The 21,605-nt window shown below is 43.9% G+C and overlaps 1 protein-coding gene across 5 annotated transcripts; it reads left to right on the forward strand.

Annotated features, from left to right (window-relative positions):
• Positions 1-1,155: 1,155 nt before the first annotated feature.
• On the forward strand, positions 1,156-21,073 carry LOC110515701 (NACHT, LRR and PYD domains-containing protein 3). Of its 5 annotated transcripts, none has more exons than XM_036940010.1 (10): positions 1,156-1,412; positions 9,786-10,043; positions 10,465-12,427; positions 12,540-12,794; positions 13,243-13,416; positions 15,333-15,500; positions 15,642-15,812; positions 16,243-16,416; positions 20,204-20,250; positions 20,354-21,073. In XM_036940010.1, exons 2-10 carry the CDS (start codon positions 9,812-9,814, stop codon positions 20,911-20,913), a joined length of 3,744 nt encoding a protein of 1,247 aa, XP_036795905.1. In that variant the 5' UTR covers positions 1,156-1,412; positions 9,786-9,811; the 3' UTR covers positions 20,914-21,073. The 5 variants fall into 5 exon arrangements, with proteins under 5 accessions (XP_036795905.1, XP_036795906.1, XP_036795907.1 ...); XM_036940011.1 differs by having other exon boundaries at positions 1,156-1,308; XM_036940014.1 differs by lacking the exons at positions 1,156-1,412; positions 9,786-10,043; positions 10,465-12,427; positions 12,540-12,794 and adding an exon at positions 12,812-13,088.
• Positions 21,074-21,605: the final 532 nt, after the last annotated feature.

The following is a 21,605-nucleotide window of genomic DNA, read 5'->3' on the forward strand; positions in this document are numbered from 1 at the left end:
GTGAGTTAAGATAATCAGAAATAATATAAAACATCCCCACTTTTAGCACACATTTGCAAGGAGGCAAAGTAGCCTATGTGTGCTGAGGCATGTGTGATCACTCAACATTGACAGGACCAACAGAAAAAACATGCATGGGACTCCCGGAGGGGCGCAGCGGTCTAAGGCACTGCATCTCAGGGCTTGAGGCATCACTACAGACCCTGGTTTGTTTCCAGGCTGTATCACAACCGGCTGTGATTGGGAGTCCCATAGGGCAGCACACAATTGGCCCATCGTCGACCAGGTTAGGGTTTGGCTGGGGTAGGTCATAATTTATTATTTTTTATTTTATTTTTTACTTTAGTTTATTTGGTAAATATTTTCTTAAAAACTGCACTGTTGGTTATGGGCTTGTAAGTAAGCATTTCGCGGTATTCGGCACATGACAAAGTTTGATTTGATATGAAATAGCTAAACCTGGCTACCAATGTTCTAGTACACATTTATTGAGGTAAGGAGATCAGAGATGTCAACCCGGGAAACAGTGCCTTGCTCAGGCAAAACAACAACAAAAAAGTTTCTTGTCAGCTTTGGGATTTGATCTAGCAACATTTTGGTTACTGTCCCAATGCTCTAACCATTAGGCTACCAAGATACCCTTGATTTTGTATTGATGTGAGAAATAGGTATATCTACACAGTAATGGTGGCTGTGATATCAACTAGCCTAATCATTTTTTTCTTTTAGGTGATAGGCCTATTTTAACTAAATCGAGAAATGAAATTGATGAACTAAACAGACACTTAAACTAACACCTAAAACATGTAGACGTTTTTAAGGCGTTCATGGTAAGATCATTCATAATAAACTTACACACAAACTGACACGTGACACGTGACACGTGACACGACGTGAACACTACGTCTACATGATGTGTACGTGTCACGTGACGTGAACGCGTCGGCAGTTTGACGCCTTAGAAACAAACTTGTCTCCATTGACAGTCCATATTAATTAATGGCATTATTTTATGGCGCTAGGAAGACTTTAGGTGGCTTGGTGAGCGGCATCAGTAGCTTCACGAGGCTTAATTCTGGCATGAATAACCCCCCATAGTCCAGCGACAAATCGTGTATGAGAACGAGAGGCAGTAACAGAGAAGGGGCGGGTTCTTATGATTTCCTGACTAGCCGGTTTCCAATTCTTCTGCTTCAAGGGTCTATTATATTCATTAACGTCATGGATAGGGCTATTGTTGACCTATTTAAATAGGCTATAGACAAATACGAGAACGAGGCTATTATCGGTTAATGTCCCACAAAAAGAGTAAGTAACTTTGACGTTAACTTCAAAATTCGCAAATAGCGCTCAACAAGGAAGTAAAAACGAAAGGCCATCAAAAGATTGCCAGACGAAGAAACAATTATCAGGTTAATCTTTTTTTTCTTCGTCTTTAGGTAGGAGGACATACCTAGTCTACTTATGACATAATGTATACATTGTATCTCTTCTCTAGGCAGGTTTCTATGGACTATCGACAATAGCCATGTCGGGACAAAATATCTATAATATTTGCGTCATGTGTAATGGAAACGGCAGATATAGGAAACTTTTTCAAAAGATCGACAGGTGTGGATTTTTCTTTTGTCTGACTTTCTTTATTGTGACAAAGTATGATGGAAACGATGTTTCTTGAATAAATGATAATTACTGAATAGGCTACTTTTGAAGGTACGGAGGTCACGTGATGTCATGTAACTTTAAGCGCCACGTCCAACTATGAAAAATAATTTATTAACAGGACAAGGATTGTTCTGACTTTAAAGAATGCTTGAATTGCTTCGCCTTGCTTTTCTGGTTGGCTGGCAAGTTACACCATTACATTTTTCAAGATCTAATAGAGTGCACGTTTCAGCATGGCACTGCATGGCGATACGTTGGCACATGTTGGCACACGTTGGCACATGAGAATGATTACAATATGGCAAATATTAGTAAATTATTGCATTCTATCCATGCTGGCTTTCGCAGGCTACCTGAGACATGAAACCGATTAAACCGATAGGTGGGAGGGCAGACAGGCTACCTGAGACATGAAACCGATAGGTGGAATTGCAGGCAGGCTACCTGAGACATGAAACAGATGAAAAGGATAGGTGGGAGGGCACACATTCATTAATGCGCATTTTATTTTAGGTGTGATGTCATTACGCAAAGCTATTTTTTTTGAGACAAGATAGTTAATTGGGAACGCAACCTAGCAGGCAGGTTTCCATCAAATTGGCGACAGATTTTAATGTGAATATTGTAATATCTGCATAAAAACAATATGCGCATTTCCCCTGGTCAAATTGACTTGTAGTGGACAGTGGCGATTTTAGCATGTACATTTTGGTGGGGCAAAAAAACTAAATATTTTGAGTGCATGTCAGCAAAGCCACTACACGACACAACACAACACTACACAACACGACACAACACGACACGACACAACACAACACAACACAACACAACACAACAGTAAACAATACATTCATTTCACTATAACGATGACAAACGGTGCCCACAAACTGTTACGACCTACATAAAGCTACACCTTACCACTGCTACACCTGGGTATCAGGGGGAGCCTTGTCTGGCAGCGAAACATTCAGCCTCATTTACTGCCTTTTTAAAAAACATAGCTGATATGGCTGAACTTGCTTAAACAAATGTGGTTTCTACTGGCAATTAAGATGTTCAAACTATGGCATCAGGGGACGATAAGCGCCAATCCATAATTTCGATTAATACAATAATGAGCAATCTAGGACTGACGTAGTCATTATAACTATTTGTTAAGCGCTTTTGAAATGTACAGCGACAGTATTCAGAACACGGGCCGTTCTTACAGTGTTCTCCCTGTACACCAAGTCAGAACCGTAGGATAAATAAAGAGACATACAAGCAGACAATGAAATCTCTTACAATATTAGATGATTGCATTTCTCGAAAACAGGTTATAGGCTATATGTGCACCACCAAGTCAGAACAGTAACGTTTGGTGAAATTAAGAGGTGAAAATAGACCAAATTATTAGAGTGAGTTACATGGGCTACTAACATCTTACTACACAACATACACTTAGTATTACTTTCTTAGCTACAGTATACATATCTCCCTGGCATATTACACCATTTATACAGCAGCATATAAGACATTCTTGGACTCACCTTGTTGTCCTGTGCTCACTTGAACAAGATGGTGGAGCGACGGGCCTTCGTGGACAAATGTTGTCATCAAAGAAAGAGAAAGAGGCCGGATTTACAATTCCGAATTAGATGACCATTCAAAACGTATTTTCCCTGTCAGAGCTCGATTATTCCCGACTTCCCAGTTGCAATGCTTGCAGTTAGGCACTGTCACCGATTCCTTCCTAACCACTCTTTGTTGAGTTTGCGATGTCCAACTTGTTGTGTAATGTTTATGTATGTCCAATGGCCGGTGAGCACCGACACGTTTGATCTATAATGTCTCTTCATTGTTTCCTTGACGTCTCTTATCAAAAGGGACACCTTTTTATTTTTTCTAAAATTCCTCGCCTTTGATTTTCTACAAAGTACTCTATACTGAGCCTATTTATCAAATGATTTACGAGACTGGAGAACACATTGGGAGGATTCTTAGACATTTCCTCCAGACAGAATCTTTCTATAGCTTTGAATATCCTTGGTCTGCGATGATAGACAAATGATTTACGAGACTGGAGAACACATTGGGAGGATTCTTAGACATTTCCTCCAGACAGAATCTTTCTAAATCTTTGAATATCCTTGGTCTGCGATGATAGACAAATGATTTACGAGACTGGAGAACACATTGGGAGGATTCTTAGACATTTCCTCCAGACAGAATCTTTCTATATCTTTGAATATCCTTGGTCTGCGATGATAGACTGCCCTCTTCAATTCAAACCACAGGTTTTTAATGGGGGTTCTAGTCCGGAGACTGAGGTGGCCATTTTAAGGCAGCAAAGATGTGAATAAAGTTGAAGCGGGTGTAGACTTTCTTTAGGCACTGTAGATGGACTCACTCTGTGTGAAATTATAGGGGTAGACATGGTTTTTGAATGACTACACCTTCCTCTGTCCCCCATACATATAACATCTGCAAGGTCCCTCAGTCAGCTATTGAATTTCAAGCACAGATTTAACAACAAAGACCAGGGAGCTTTTCAAAAGCCTCATAAAGGAGGATAGTCGATGGGTAACAATACAAATTTAGACATTGAATATATCTTTAAGCATGGTCAAGTTAATCATTATGCTGTGGATGATATATTAAACCACCTAGACACATCAAATGCATGGTCGTCATTCTGAAATGAGCTGAAGGACAGGAAGTAGACCATTGGTGATTTTTAAAACAGTTACAAAATTCAATGGCTGTGATGGGAGAAAACTGAGGATGGAGCAACAACATCATAGTGATGCCACAATAATGACCTAAATGACAGAGTGAAAAGAAGAATATAAATATACAGAATGAAAAAATATTCCCAAAACATGCATCCTATATGCAACAAGGCACTAAAGTTCGACTGAAGAAGAAAAAAATACTTTTTGGCCTAAATTAATAAACCTTGGGGTGGCAGGTAGTCTAGTGGTTAGAGTGTAGGGGCGGCAGGTAGTCTAGTTTTTAGAGTGTAGGGGCGGCAGGTAGCCTAGTGGTTAGAGTGTAGGGGCGGCAGGTAGCCTAGTGGTTAGAGTGTAGGGGCGGCAGGTAGTCTAGTGGTTAGAGTGTAGGGGCGGCAGGTAGCCTAGTGGTTAGAGTGTAGGGGCGGCAGGTAACCTAGTGGTTAGTGTGTAGGGGCGGCAGGTAACCTAGTGGTTAGTGTGTAGGGGCGGCAGGTAGCCTAGTGGTTAGAGTGTAGGGGCGGCAGGTAGCCTAGTGGTTAGAGTGTAGGGGCGGCAGGTAGCCTAGTGGTTAGAGTGTAGGGGCGGCAGGTAGCCTAGTGGTTAGAGTGTAGGGGCGGCAGGTAGCCTAGTGGTTAGAGTGTAGGGGCGGCAGGTAGCCTAGTGGTTAGAGTGTAGGGGCGGCAGGTAACCTAGTGGTTAGAGTGTAGGGGCGGCAGGTAACCTAGTGGTTAGAGCAGTGGACTAGTCACCAAAAGGTTGCAAGATCAAATCCCCGAGCTGACAAGGCAAAAAATCTGTTGTTCTGCCCCTGAACAAGGCAGTTAACCCACTGTTCCTAGGCCGTCATTGAAAATAAGAATTTGTTCTGAACTGACTTGCCTAGTTAAATAAAGATACTTTTTATTTTATGTTTAGGGTAACTGCCTCCTTATTTTCAAGCATGGTGGCGGCTGCATCATGGTATGGGTATGCTTGTACTTGGCAAAAACTGTGGAGTTTTTCAAGATGTGTGGTGGAGCTAAGCAGAGGCAAAATCCTAGAGAAAAACCTGGTTCAGTCTGCTTTCCAACAGACACTGGGAGAGGAATTCACCTTTCAGCAGGACAATAACCCTCAACACAAAGCCACCATACACTGGAGTTGCTTACCAAGAAGACAGTGAATGTTCCTGAGTTTTGACATAATTAAATATGCTTGAAAATCTATGGCAAAATAAAAAAAAATTGCTGTCTAGTCATGATACCCAACACTTTGACAGAGCTTGAATAGTTTTTGAAAGCTCTTATGAGACTTACCTAAGACTCACAGCTGTAATCACTGCCAAAGGTGCTTCTAACATGTCATTGGGGTGAACACTTATCACTTGTCATTGGGGTTAACACCTACTCATTGGGGTGAACACTTATCAAGGTATATTAGGGGTTTATTTTTGCTTCATCTTTAAAAAAAAAAATGTTAAGACATTTCCACTTTGACATTACAGAGTATTTTGTGTACTTACATTCATTTTAATTCCACTTTGTAACACAATAGTGTAGACTTCCTATATGCACTGAATGTACAATATTGGAAAGTGTTTTCAGTGTTAGATTTTCAAACCATCTGGATATAAAGCCATGGAAAAGTAGATCTGGACGTGAATCAGTAACCACAGCAGTAGTATGAAACACATTTTACAGAGGACCAAGGGGGAGGAATCTTTTATTTTTTTTAAAGGTGAAAGGTCAAGGAATCCACTGCACTTGCCTGTAGATCTGTAGCTCATATGGATAGGAAGGTATTGAAAATTAAACCCATCACAGGAAATATTAATGTAAAATCAGTTCAATGAAAATGGCAGTTCTAATGGGTGTACTATAGAGGAGGGAGTGGTTTTAGATTATTTTATGATGTTGTTTGGACAGCTGGAAGCGATTTGAAAATTGGATTTGATTTAATAACCACAGCTGGTTATTAATGAATATTAATGAATTTTGAAAAAGTAATATTTTTTATTTTATTTATATTTTTTTTTAAATTTTTCTCCCCAATCTCGTGGTATCCAATTGTTAGTAATTACTATCTTGTCTCATCGCTACAACTCCCGTACGGGCTCGGGAGAGACGAAGGTCCTCCGAAACACAACCCAACCAAGCCGCACTGCTTCTTAACACAGCGCGCCTCCAACCCGGAAGCCAGCCGCACCAATGTGTCGGAGGAAACACCGTGCACCTAGCTACCAGGTTAGTGCGCACTGCGCCCGGCCCGCCACAGGAGTCGCTGGTGCGCGATGAGACAAGGATATCTCTACCGGACAAACCCTCCCTAACCCGGATGATGCTAGGCCAATTGTGCGTCGCCCCAAGGACCTCCCGGTCGCGGCTGGCTGCGACAGAGCCTTGGCGCGAACCCAGCCTCTGGTGGCACAGCTAGCGCTAAGGATGCAGTGCTCTAGACCACTGCGCCACCTGGGAGGCCCCAAAAAATAATACACTTTGATAATGTGGATTGGAAGCTATTAAAAATGATAATTATGGGTCTCCTGAGTGGTGCAGCGGTCTGCGTTACTACAGATCCCGGTTCGATTCCGGGTTGTGTTGCAGGAGGCCGTGCCCAGGAGACCCATGAGGCAACACACAATTTGCCCAGTGTCGTCCGGGGTAGGGGAGGGTTTGACCGGCCGGGATGTCCTTGTCCCATCGCGCTCTAGCGACTCCTGTGGCGGGCCGGGCGCATGCACACTGACACGGTCTCCAGGTGTGCGGTGTTTCGTTCCAACACATTGGTGCGTCTGGCATCCGGGTTAAGCGTGCATTGTGTCAAGAAGCGGTGCGCTTGGCGGGGTTGTGTTTCGGAGGACACACGGCTCTCGACCTTCACCTCCTCCGAGTCTGTATGGGAGTTGCAGCGATGGGACAAGACAGGTCCCTGTGTGATATGATAAAGCCACTAGTCTGTACTGCAGGTCTCTGTGTGATATGATAAAGCCACTAGTCTGTACTGCAGGTCCCTGTGTATTATGATAAAGACTAGTCTGTACTGCAGGTCTCTGTGTGATATGACAAAGCCACTAGTCTGTGCTGCAGGTCTCTGTGTGTTATGATAAAGACTAGTCTGTACTGCAGGTCCCTGTGTGATATGATAAAGACTAGTCTGTACTGCAGGTCCCTGTGTGATATGATAAAGACTAGTCTGTGCTGCAGGTCCCTGTGTATTATGACAAAGCCACTAGTCTGTACTGCAGGTCTCTGTGTGATATGATAAAGACTAGTCTGTACTGCAGGTCCCTGTGTGATATGATAAAGACTAGTCTGTACTGCAGGTCCCTGTGTGATATGATAAAGACTAGTCTGTGCTGCAGGTCCCTGTGTATTATGACAAAGCCACTAGTCTGTACTGCAGGTCCCTGTGTGATATGATAAAGACTAGTCTGTGCTGCAGGTCCCTGTGTGATATGATAAAGACTAGTCTGTGCTGCAGGTCCCTGTGTATTATGACAAAGCCACTAGTCTGTACTGCAGGTGTCTGTGTGATATGATAAAGCCACTAGTCTGTACTGCAGGTCTCTGTGTGATATGATAAAGACTAGTCTGTACTGCAGGTCTCTGTGTGATATGATAAAGACTAGTCTGTACTGCAGGTCCCTGTGTGATATGATAAAGACTAGTCTGTGCTGCAGGTCCCTGTGTATTATGACAAAGCCACTAGTCTGTACTGCAGGTCTCTGTGTGATATGATAAAGCCACTAGTCTGTACTGCAGGTCCCTGTGTGATATGATAAAGACTAGTCTGTGCTGCAGGTCCCTGTGTATTATGACAAAGCCACTAGTCTGTACTGCAGGTCCCTGTGTGATATGATAAAGACTAGTCTGTGCTGCAGGTCCCTGTGTATTATGACAAAGCCACTAGTCTGTACTGCAGGTCTCTGTGTGATATGATAAAGCCACTAGTCTGTACTGCAGGTCCCTGTGTGATATGATAAAGACTAGTCTGTGCTGCAGGTCCCTGTGTATTATGACAAAGCCACTAGTCTGTACTGCAGGTCTCTGTGTGATATGATAAAGCCACTAGTCTGTACTGCAGGTCCCTGTGTGATATGATAAAGACTAGTCTGTGCTGCAGGTCCCTGTGTATTATGACAAAGCCACTAGTCTGTACTGCAGGTCCCTGTGTGATATGATAAAGACTAGTCTGTACTGCAGGTCTCTGTGTGTTATGATAAAGACTAGTCTGTGCTGCAGGTCCCTGTGTGTTATGACAAAGCCACTAGTCTGTACTGCAGGTCTCTGTGTGTTATGATAAAGACTAGTCTGTGCTGCAGGTCCCTGTGTATTATGACAAAGCCACTAGTCTGTACTGCAGGTCTCTGTGTGTTATGATAAAGACTAGTCTGTACTGCAGGTCCCTGTGTGATATGATAAAGCCACTAGTCTGTACTGCAGGTCCCTGTGTGATATGATAAAGACTAGTCTGTGCTGCAGGTCTCTGTGTGTTATGATAAAGACTAGTCTGTACTGCAGGTCCCTGTGTGATATGATAAAGACTAGTCTGTGCTGCAGGTCTCTGTGTGTTATGATAAAGACTAGTCTGTACTGCAGGTCCCTGTGTGTTATGATAAAGACTAGTCTGTGCTGCAGGTCCCTGTGTATTATGACAAAGCCACTAGTCTGTACTGCAGGTCTCTGTGTGATATGATAAAGACTAGTCTGTACTGCAGGTCCCTGTGTGTTATGATAAAGACTAGTCTGTGCTGCAGGTCCCTGTGTATTATGACAAAGCCACTAGTCTGTACTGCAGGTCTCTGTGTGATATGATAAAGACTAGTCTGTACTGCAGGTCCCTGTGTGATATGATAAAGACTAGTCTGTACTGCAGGTCCCTGTGTGATATGATAAAGCCACTAGTCTGTACTGCAGGTCCCTGTGTGATATGATAAAGACTAGTCTGTACTGCAGGTCTCTGTGTGATATGATAAAGACTAGTCTGTACTGCAGGTCCCTGTGTGATATGATAAAGACTAGTCTGTACTGCAGGTCCCTGTGTGATATGATAAAGCCACTAGTCTGTACTGCAGGTCCCTGTGTGATATGATAAAGACTAGTCTGTACTGCAGGTCCCTGTGTGATATGATAAAGACTAGTCTGTACTGCAGGTCTCTGTGTGATATGATAAAGCCACTAGTCTGTACTGCAGGTCTCTGTGTGATATGATAAAGACTAGTCTGTACTGCAGGTCCCTGTGTGATATGATAAAGCCACTAGCAGTCTATACGATTTCAAGTCATTTCAACAAATGGAATATAGGACATAAATAAATATTTACAATTATCTTACCTTGTCATAACCAATAAGAACCTATTAGCATACTCAAATGTTTTTGTTTTTGATGTTAAACTTAATCCTTATGTTGTCTCTCTGTCTCTCTCAGGGGGAGGACACTGACTGTCTGATATCATGGATCAGACTCCTCAGTCTCTCGCTCCAGTCCAGCATTTTGGTCCTTCGTCCTCCATTACTTCTCAACCTGCCCCTACACCGTCCTCCATCATGGCTCAACCTGCTCATCCACCGTCCTCCATTATGGCTCAGGGTGGTTCTGTTGTCGCTGCACCCCAACTTGTTGGCTGCAGTGTTGAAGGTTCAGTTTATCAAAACATCAGTGTTACTATGCCTTCGCATGGTGCTGGTAAGACAATTATTTATTGTTATTTTTGTAGCTCAACAAAAACAAGACCAGTTACTACAGACATGTTGATTAGTTAATATGCAGTAACCCTGTCAAATAATACAATACAATTAAGCTAATATTGTGTGTTCTGAAAGGGTACGACAGTTGAACTAAGCTCATGAGGTATTTGTAAGTTGTATTCTTCAAGAATCAATGGGTATACAGTATATAATTTATTTTAAAGTCCAAAAATGGATGTACCAATTGCAGACTAACACACACACACACACAAACACACTCATAAGGTATGCCCATGCAGGAAATTGGACTTTGAAACCAGTAACTGAAGGTATTGTGTTGTTATGTTACTGAATACTGCAGATTAAAAGATAGATACTTTATACATCCAACGACACTATCAATTTTCTTTCCTCATTAGATGAAGATCTGCCAAAAGTCAAGGACAAACACAAGTCCAACATGAAGAAGAAGTTTGGGAGCATCTTTGAGGGGCTTGGAAAACGGGGAAACCCAACATTGCTTGACAAGATCTACACAGAACTCTACATCACAGCTGGAGAGAGTGAAGGGGTTAATAAGGAGCATGAGGTATGGCAGATTGAAGATACGGCTCGGACCAAAGCATTTCAAGACGATGCAATCAACTGCAATGACATCTTTAGATCTTTAGACCCCAAGACAAAGGAACATAATGACAAATCCCAATCCAGACAAGAGGTACCCATCAGAACTGTGCTGACAAAGGGCATCGCTGGCATCGGAAAAACAGTCTCAGTGCAGAAGTTCATTCTTGACTGGGCAGAAGGAATAGCCAATCAGGATGTAGATTTTGTCTTCACACTTCCATTTAGGGACTTGAATTTGATCAAAGATGACTGCAATCTCTTGAAACTCCTGAGTGACTTCCACCCTGAACTAACAGATATGCAGGACGCAAAGAAGGTGGTCAACGGTAAAGTTGTATTCATCTTCGATGGCCTCGATGAAAGCCAACTTCCAATGTGTTTCCATAACAACAAGAGGTTGTCTAATGTAACCGAGGAAACATCAGTGGACAAGCTGCTGACAAACCTCATCAAGGGGAATATGCTTCCTGAAGCTCTCCTCTGGATAACCTCCCGACCAGCAGCAGTTGATAAGATACCCTCTGACTGTTTTGACCGTGTCACTGAAGTTCGAGGATTCAACGACCCACAGAAGGAAGAATACTTCAAGAAGAGATTCAGTGATGATGAGAACATGGCCAGCCAAATCATCTCCCACATAAAGACATCAAGAAGCCTCCACATCATGTGCCACATACCGGTCTTCTGTTGGATTACTGCCATGGTTCTTGGGAAAATGTTGAGTGAAAATGACCATGGAAAACCCCCTAAAACTTTGACTGAGATGTACATACGCTTCTTACTCACCCTGACAAACATGAAGAACAAGAAGTACTATGGGGAAAACCAACCAGATCCTCGTAATCTGTCAGAGTCTGACGTACAGATCATTCTGAAGCTTGGAAAGCTTGCCTTCCAAAACCTGGCAAAGAGCAATTTGGTGTTTTCTGAAGACTATTTGAGAGAGTGTGGCATTGATGTCAACGAAGCCTTCTTGCTCTCGGGGATGTGCACAGAGATCTTCAGAGAGGAGGATCCAATGTTTCAAGCAAAGATGTACAGCTTTGTGCATCTCACCATTCAAGAGTTCTTCGCAGCACTCTATGTTGCTTACTCATATGCCAGTGAAAATGTCAACCCATTGAGTTTAAGAGACTACCAAGAGTTACCAAGAACAAATGACAGTGATTCTGGAGACAGGGATGATGGCTACAGGGATGATGGCTACAGGGATGATAGCTGGAGCGAGGATGAAGACTACAGGCCACAACACAGAGGTTCTCAGCAGCTACAGAAAATGTTGCATGACTTGCAGAGGAGTGCGGTGGATGCATCTTTGAGCAGCAAGACCGGTCATCTAGACCTCTTCCTCCGCTTCCTTCTGGGCATATCACTGGAGTCCAATCAGATCCTCTTGAAAAGCCTAAACCTCCAGACAGAGGGAGACGCAGAAAGCATCCAGAAGACCATTCAGTACATCAAAGATAGGCTTTCAGACGAAAAACAAAGACAATATCCCTCCCCAGAGAGGTGCATCAATCTCTTTCACTGTTTGATCGAATTGAACGATACCTCATTTGTGACTGAAATTCAAAGGTTCTTGACATCCAAAAACCCTGCTGAGAAGAAGCTGACGCCTGCACAGTGCTCGGCGATGGCATACGTACTCTTGATGTCAGAGGAAGTGTTGGACAAACTGGACCTGAAAGTGTACAACACGTCAGATGAGGGGCGTAAGAGGCTGGTCCCAGCTGTTCGATGCTGCCGAAAGGCCATGTGAGTTGAAGTGTTGATGTGTACATACAGTATGTCACTATATGTCTTCTAGCCATTTAATTAGTACTATACTACATCCACACCTCTCATAATAAATGTCTCTCCTCTGTAGACTAGCAGACTGCCGCCTTACAACGAGTTGCTGTGAAACGGTGGCATCTGCACTACAGCTGCCTGACTCCCATCTGAGAGAGCTGGACCTCAGCGTTAATGCCCTGTTGGACCTGAAGCCCCTTTCTGTTGGACTGACAAGTCCCAACTGCCGACTGGAGTCACTTAACCTTAGTCATATGCACCTGAAAAGATCAGGACCAGAACTTCTAAAGGCTGTGCTGATGGGACCTCACAACCAGCTACTTGTGTTGAGGTGAGTGCCGATGGGACATCACAACCAGCTACTTGTGTTGAGGTGAGTGCCGATGGGACCTCACAACCAGCTACTTGTGTTGAGGTGAGTGCCGATGGGACCTCACAACCAGCTACTTGTGTTGAAGTGAGTGCCGATGGGACCTCACAACCAGCTACTTGTGTTGAGGTGAGTGCCGATGGGACCTCACAACCAGCTACTTGTGTTGAGGTGAGTGCTGATGGGACCTCACAACCAGCTACTTGTGTTGAAGTGAGTGCTGATGGGACCTCACAACCAGCTACTTGTGTTGAGGTGAGTGCTGATGGGTTTTGAACAATTAGTAACCTTCAAATCTACTCTTGCAAAGAAACCAAGCAATAGCTATAATGATAAACAGCTTAAATGAAGGTGGTGTGCATGTTGGCAAGTTTGACCAATTAAATCATTTTTTTGTTGTTTCACATAGACTCACCGGGAGTGATCTCAAAGATGACATTTGTGAAACCATTGCCTCAGCTCTCCAGTCAGCTGGCTCATGTCTGACAGAGTTGGACCTCAGCTACAACAAACTGACAGACACCGGGGTGGAGAGGATCTCCACTGGGCTTATGAGTCCACACTGTAAACTGAAGATCCTGAGGTGAGTAATGAAAATGTTTAAAGGGGAAGTTCAGGATCAATAGAAGGGATTGGGACATACGTACCATTTTCAAAAATCAACTCCATACAGTGCCTTGCGAAAGTATTCGGCCCCCTTGAACTTTGCGACCTTTTGCCACATTTCAGGCTTCAAACATAAAGATATAAAACTGTATTTTTTTGTGAAGAATCAACAACAAGTGGGACACAATCATGAAGTGGAACGACATTTATTGGACATTTCAAACTTTTTTAACAAATCAAAAACTGAAAAATTGGCCGTGCAAAATTATTCAGCCCCCTTAAGTTAATACTTTGTAGCGCCACCTTTTGCTGTGATTACAGCTGTAAGTCGCTTGGGGTATGTCTCTATCAGTTTTGCACATCGAGAGACTGAAATTTTTTCCCATTCCTCCTTGCAAAACAGCTCAAGCTCAGTGAGGTTGGATGGAGAGCATTTGTGAACAGCAGTTTTCAGTTCTTTCCACAGATTCTCGATTGGATTCAGGTCTGGACTTTGACTTGGCCATTCTAACACCTGGATATGTTTATTTTTGAACCATTCCATTGTAGATTTTGCTTTATGTTTTGGATCATTGTCTTGTTGGAAGACAAATCTCCGTCCCAGTCTCAGGTCTTTTGCAGACTCCATCAGGTTTTCTTCCAGAATGGTCCTGTATTTGGCTCCATCCATCTTCCCATCAATTTTAACCATCTTCCCTGTCCCTGCTGAAGAAAAGCAGGCCCAAACCATGATGCTGCCACCACCATGTTTGACAGTGTGTTCAGGGTGATGAGCTGTGTTGCTTTTACGCCAAACATAACGTTTTGCATTGTTGCCAAAAAGTTCCATTTTGGTTTAATCTGACCAGAGCACCTTCTTCCACATGTTTGGTGTGTCTCCCAGGTGGCTTGTGGCAAACTTTAAACAACACTTTTTATGGATATCTTTAAGAAATGGCTTTCTTCTTGCCACTCTTCCATAAAGGCCAGATTTGTGCAATATACGACTGATTGTTGTCCTATGGACAGAGTCTCCCACCTCAGCTGTAGGTCTCTGCAGTTCATCCAGAGTGACCATGGGCCTCTTGGCTGCATCTCTGATCAGTCTTCTCCTTGTATGAGCTGAAAGTTTAGAGGGACGGCCAGGTCTTGGTAGGTTTGCAGTGGTCTGATACTCCTTCCATTTCAATATTATCGCTTGCACAGTGCTCCTTGGGATGTTTAAAGCTTGGGAAATCTTTTTGTATCCAAATCCGGCTTAAAACTTCTTCACAACTGTATCTCGGACCTGCCTGGTGTGTTCCTTGTTCTTCATGATGCTCTCTGCGCTTTTGACGGACCTCTGAGACTATCACAGTGCAGGTGCATTTATACGGAGACTTGATTACACACAGGTGGATTGTATTTATCATCATTAGTCATTTAGGTCAACATTGGATCATTCAGAGATCCTCACTGAACTTCTGGAGAGAGTTTGCTGCACTGAAAGTAAAGGGGCTGAATAATTTTGCACGCCCAATTTTTCAGTTTTTGATTTGTTAAAAAAGTTTGAAATATCCAATAAATGTCGTTCCACTTCATGATTGTGTCCCACTTGTTGTTGATTCTTCACAAAAAAAAAAAGTTTTATATCTTTATGTTTGAAGCCTGAAATGTGGCAAAAGGTCGCAAAGTTCAAGGGGGCCGAATACTTTCGCAAGGCACTGTATATGGTCTGACATTAGGTGATTTGTTCATTTATGTAAAAACATTGCACACATGCCCTTATCGCCTACTATTGATTGTTAGCTAGCTTCTTAGTCCAGGATTTGGCTTAATCTGTGTCTGGAAAACGGCCCGATCGGTTCATTTATTCTGGATTAAAGACAGCTCCCCTTTACATTTTGTTAATACATTATTTTAAATGTTGGACAGACTGACTGGTTGTGAGATTACAGAGGAGTCCTGTGGAAGTTTGTCCTCTGCTATAGCTGTCTCTCAGCTCGAGGAGCTGCGTCTGGGCTGCAACAAACTGGGAGACTCTGGAGTAAAGCTGCTGTCTGCTGGACTGATGGATCCACACTGTCAGATACATACTCTGGGGTGAGAAATAAACCGTTATGTTTCATCTTCTGTATGTTATAGTAGAATAAACGTTTTGTTACTGCATTTTTTAAAACTATACCGTAACCATGTAAACACCAAGACAACGTAGTGTTAAATTCTCTCCCTTTCCATCCCAAGGCTAAGGGAGTGTAATCTCTCCAGACCTTCCTGTGTCTCTCTGGCTCCTGTACTGTGGTCATACTCAGTCCTGAGAGAGCTGGACCTGAGAGACAACAACCTGTGGTACTCTGGAATGAGGATTCTCTCTGCTGGACTGAGGAACCCCAACTGTGCCTTACAGACTCTTAGGTAGATTCTACATTTGATATTGTGACAGTGGCAGGTAGCCTAGCGGTTAGAGCGTTGGGCCAGTAACCGAAAGGTTGCTGGTTCTAATTCCTGAGCCGACAAGGGGAAAAACCTGTCGATGTGTCCTTGTCCATTGAATCTTAATGTGCTCCAGGGGCACCGTACTACTATGGCTGACCCTGTAGGTAGGCTGTCATTGTAAATAAGAATTTGTCCTTAATTAACTGACATGCCTTGTTAAATATACCATTTTAAAAATAATACTGTAAACCTTATAACTTAGGTAGGATACATATTTGATATTGTGTAAACTTCAGAACTCAGAAACAGTAGAATAGGAATGTTTGAACCGCATATAAATGGAATTTAAACTTAAAAAAATATACTCTAGCAGTGGTTCATTGTTTTATGCTGTCATTTCTCTCTGTAGGCTTTCTGGTTGTCTAGTCACAGAGAAAGGCTGTACGTTTCTAGCCTCCGCTCTGGAGTCAAACCCCTCCAACCTGAGAGAACTGGACCTGAGCTTCAATCACCCAGGAGACTCCGGAGTGAAGCTGCTCTCTGATAGACTGAAAAATCCACACTGTAGCCTGGAGAAACTCAGGTAAATGGAAAATGTAGTTGATGTCACTTTTGCTTCTGTAAATTGTGCCGACAGAGATGGTCACCTCGCTTCGCGTTCTTAGGAAACTATGCAGTATTTTTCATTGTTTTTATTATTTCTAACATTGTGATCCCAGGAAATCTGAAGTCTTAGTACACACAGCCGGGAAGAACTATTGTATATAAGAGCAACGTCAACTTATCTACGTTATGACCAGGAATACGACTTTCCCGAAGTGGATCCTCTGTTCGGACCACCACCCAGGACAATCGATCTATTCCGACCCAAAACAACGGCGATGTAGAAGAGGCAGACAGAGCGGCCTCCTGTCAGGCTCCGTAGACGTGCACATCGCTCACCGCTCCCGAGTATACTACTCGCCACTGTAGAGTCTCTTGACAACAAGGTAGATGAAATTCGAGCAAGGGTTGCCTTCCAGAGAGACATCAGAGATTGTAACATTCTCTGTTTCACGGAAACATTGCTCTCTTGGGATATGTTGTCGGAATCGATTCAGCCACTGGGCTTCTCCATGCATCGTGCCGACAGAGATAAACACCTCTCTGGGAAGAGGAAGGGCGGGGGTTTATGCTTCACTATTAACGACTCATGGTGTAATCATAACAACATACAGGAACTCAAGTCCTTTTGCTCCCCCGACCTAGAATTCCTTACAATGAAATGCCGGCCATTTTACCTACCAAGATAATTCTCGTCAGTTATAGTCACAGCTATGTACATTCTCCCTCAAACAACTTCACTGGACTCTATGCAAACTGGAAACTATATATCCGGAGGCTGCATTTATTGTAGCTGGGGATTTTAACAAAGCACATTTGAGAACAAGGCTACCTAAATTCTATCAGCATATTGATTGCACAACACGCAGGGCTAATACTCTTGACCACTGCTACTCTAACTTCTGCGATGCATACAAATCCCTCCCCCGCCCTCCCTTTGGCAAATCCGATCACGAACCTCAAACAGGATGTACCAGTGACGCGAACCATTCAACGCTGGTCTGACCAATCAGAAGCCACGCTTCAAGATTGTTTTGAACACGGAGGCTGGAATATGTTCCAGTCAGCCTCAGAGAACAACATTGACCTATTCGCTGACTCGGTGAGTGTGTTTATAAAGAAGTGCATTGGAGATGTTGTACCCACTGTGACTATTAATACCTACCCTGGCCTCCCAGGTGGCGCAGTGGTCTAGGGCACTGCATCGCAGCACTAGCTGTGCCACCAGAGACTGGGTTCGCGCCCAGGCTCTGTCGCAGTCGGCCGCGACTGGGAGGTCCGTGGGTCGACGCACAATTGGCCTAGCGTCATCCGGGTTAGGGAGGGCTTGGACGGTAGGGACATCCTTGTCTCATCGCGCACGAGCGATTCCTGTGGCGGGCCGGGCGCAGTGCACGCTAACCAAGGTCGCCAGGTGCACGGTGTTTCCTCTGACACTTTGGTGCGGCTGGCTTCCGGGTTGGAGGCGCGCTGTGTTAAGAAGCAGTGCAGCTTGGTTGGGTTGTGTTTCAGAGGACGCATGACTTTCGACCTCCGTCTCTCCCGAGCCCGTACGGGAGTTGTAGCGATGAGACAAGATAGTAACTACTAATAATTGGATACTACGAAATTGGGGAGAAAAAGCGGGTAAAAAAAAAATGAAATTAAAAAACTACCCTAACCAGAAACCGTGGATGGATGGCGGCAGTCGCGCAAAACTGAAAGTGCGATCCGATGCATTTAACCATGGAAAGAGGTCTGGCTGAATATAAACAGAGTAGTTATTCCCTACGCAAGGCAATCAAACAAGCGTGAATGCCGGTACAGGGACAAGGTGGAGTTGCAATTCAACTGCTCAGACACAAGGCGTATGTGGCAGGGTCTACAGGAAATCACAAACTACAAAAACATCACGTACACTAAAGTCACGCATCCAGACAAACTAAACACCTTCTTTGCCCACTTTGAGGATAATACAGTGACACCGTCACGGCTCGCTAACAAAGATTGCGCAACCCCCTCTCCTTCTCCGTGGCTGACGTGAGTAAAACATTTAAACGTGTTAACCGTCTGCTGGCTGCGTCCTCAGAGCAGGTGTGTTTACGGACATATTCAATCGCTCCCTATCCCAGTCTGTTGTTCCCACATGCTTCAAGATGGCTACCATTGTTCCTGTACCCAAGAAGGCAAAGATAACTGAACTAAATGACTACCGCCTCGTAACGCTTACTTCTGTCATCATGAAGTGCTTTGAGAGGCTCGTCAAGGATCATATCACCGCCACATTACCGGCCACCCTAGACCCACATCAGTTTGCATACCGCCCCAACAGGTCCACAGATGACGCAATCGACATCACACTGCACACTGCCATATCCCATCTGGACAAAAATAATACCTATTTAAGAATACTCTTCATTGACTACAGCTCAGCATTCAATATCATAGTACCCTCCAAGCTCATCATCAAGCTGGAGGCCCTGGGTCTCAACCCCGCCCTGTGCAACTGGGTCCTGGACTTTCTGACGGGCCGACCCCAGGTGGTGAAGGTAGAAAACAACATCTCCACTTCGCTGACCCTCAACACTGGGGCCCCACAAAGGTGTGTGCTCAGCCCTCTTCTGTACTCCCTGTTCATCCATGACAAATCAAATCAATCATCAAGTTTGCAGGCGACACAACAGTAGAGACAGCCTACAGGGAGGAGGTGAGGGCACTCGGAGTGTGGTGTCAGGAAAACAACCTCTCTCTCAACGTCAACAAAACAAAGGAGATGATCGTGGAATTCAGGAAACAGCAAAGGGAGCACCCCCCCATCCACATCGAAGGGACAGCAGTTGAGAAGGTGGATATTTTTAAGTTCCTGGGCGTACACATCACAGACAAACTGAAATGGTCTACCCACACAGACAGTGTTGTGAAGAAGGCACCACAGAGAAATTTGGCTTGTCACCCAAAACCATGACAAGCTTTTACAGATGCACAATCGAGAGCATCCTGTCGGGCTGTATCACCGCCTGGTACGGCAACTGCACCGCCCTCAACCGCAAGGCTCTCCAGAGGGTGGTGCGGTCTGCACAACGCATCACCGGGGGCAAACTACCTGCCCTCCATGACACCTACAGCACCCGATGTCACAGGAAGCCAAAAAGATCATCAAGGACAACAACCACCCCGAGCCACTGTCTGTTCACCCCACTATCATCCAGAAGGCGAGGTCAGTACAGGTGCATCAAAGCTGGGACCGAGAGATTGAATAACAGCTTCGATCTCAAGGCCATCAGATTGCTAAACAGCCACCACTAACTCAGAGAGGCTGCTGCCTACATTGAGACCCAAATCACTGGCCACTTTAATAAATGGATCACTTGTCACTTTATACAATGCCACTTTAAATAATGCCACTTGAATAATGCTTACATTATGAAATGTTATACCATCTATTGCACCTTGCCTATGTCGCTCAGCCATCGCTCATTCATACACTTATATGTACATATTCTCATTCACCCCTTTAGATTTGTGTGTATTAGGTCGTTGTTGGGGAATTGTTAGATTACTTGTTAGATATTTCTGCATTGTCGGAACTAGAAGTACAAGAATTTCACTACACTTGCAATAACATCTACTAACCATATGTATGTGACTAATAAAATGTGATTTGATTTGTTAACACCTCATTGCTCAATGGACTTTCAAGACCCTAATTTATATAGTGAAATCATCAAGGCAATCTCCACTGTAATCAGGTTCAATAGGTCCTACATTACTCTATTTCTGTCCCACAGTGTGGACCATGGTGGAGAGTCCAGAATCAAACCAGGCCTGAGGAAATGTGAGTCATCAAACTACATTTAGAAAAATTAAAGGTAGCTTTTTTTAAGCAAATTGTGAAGAGAACATAACGTATGTGTTCCTGCTGTTTTGCCTTGCTACAGATGCCTGCCAGCTGAAGCTGGACGGTATGTCAGCAGATGGTGACCTGACTCTGTCCGAGGACAACACGAGGGTGGTGAGGAGAACGAAGGTTCACCCATATCCTTATTTTGATTTCTCGGATTCAGATGACTCCGATTACTCAGTTCGGCCCAAAAAGACGGATAAGTGGGCCAAAGTACGCTGCAGGGAGCCCCTGTCTGATGGTCGTTTCTACTGGCAGGTTGAATGGACTGGCTGGGTTGACATTGGGGTGACATATACACCCAGATGGGATATTCAGAAGAAGAGGTCTTGGGGGCTTTTCTGCTGCAATGAACAGTACACATTTATTCATAGTAACAGGTTCTCAGTTGTATCAGTACCCAGACCGGACCCAAAGTGTATAGGAGTGTATCTCGACTTTCCGGCCGGCACTCTGTCCTTTTACAGCGTCTCCTCTGGTACACCGACCCACCTGTACACATTCCACACCACGTTCACTGAGCCCCTGTACCCTCAGTTCAAAATCATGTGTGATGAGAGGGAGATATTTGGCTCAGTTAAAATCCAAACTCTGTGAGTGAAAAGCAGCCGTCGTCAGAGTAACTGACAGACAGACACATTTTTTGATTCATTATGTCTGTATTTTTTTACTACACCTTCACTCAGAGAGAGGACAATGATGTTTTGATCAGAAACCTTTTCTATAATAAACGTAATAAATATTTACCATTCACACATTGTTCGGCTTTGAGTGTGGAAATGGTCTTTGGAAGTTGTTTCATGTGTATATTATTTAAATGTTTTATAGTTATCATTATGTTTTATTATTAACATGTTTATAATTATTAATTTGTGTAAATTGAGTTTAGTTGAAGCAGTGAGAAAGTCACTACAGAATGATGGAGGAAAGAGAGAGAGACAATAAAGGGAGAAGGATACTGCAGAGTGGTTGAGGAAAGAGAGGGAGAAATAGGAGAATGATACTGCAGAGTGGTTGAGGAAAGAGAGGGAGAAATAGGAGAATGATACTGCAGAGTGGTTGAGGAAAGAGAGGGAGACAATAGGAGAATGATACTGCAGAGTGGTTGAGGAAAGAGAGGGAGACAATAGGAGAATGATACTGCAGAGTGGTTGAGGAAAGAGAGGGAGGCAGGAGGAGAATGATACTGCAGAGTGGTTGAGGAAAGAGAGAGAGGCAGGAGGAGAATGATACTGCAGAGTGGTTGAGGAAAGAGAGGGAGGCAGGAGGAGAATGATACTGCAGAGTGG

Source organism: Oncorhynchus mykiss, chromosome 13, assembly GCF_013265735.2.
Source record: "Oncorhynchus mykiss isolate Arlee chromosome 13, USDA_OmykA_1.1, whole genome shotgun sequence".
NCBI classification, from domain to species: Eukaryota; Metazoa; Chordata; class Actinopteri; order Salmoniformes; family Salmonidae; genus Oncorhynchus; species Oncorhynchus mykiss.

Coding starts and splice junctions, on each gene's coding strand:
- LOC110515701 (XM_036940010.1), top strand. CDS start 9,812: ATGGATCAGACTCCTCAGTCTCTCGCTCCAGTCCAGCATTTTGGTCCT. Junction 10,044..10,464: donor TATGCCTTCGCATGGTGCTG/GTAAGACAATTA, acceptor TTTCCTCATTAG/ATGAAGATCTGCCAAAAGTC. Junction 13,417..15,332: donor TGTAAACTGAAGATCCTGAG/GTGAGTAATGAA, acceptor AATGTTGGACAG/ACTGACTGGTTGTGAGATTA.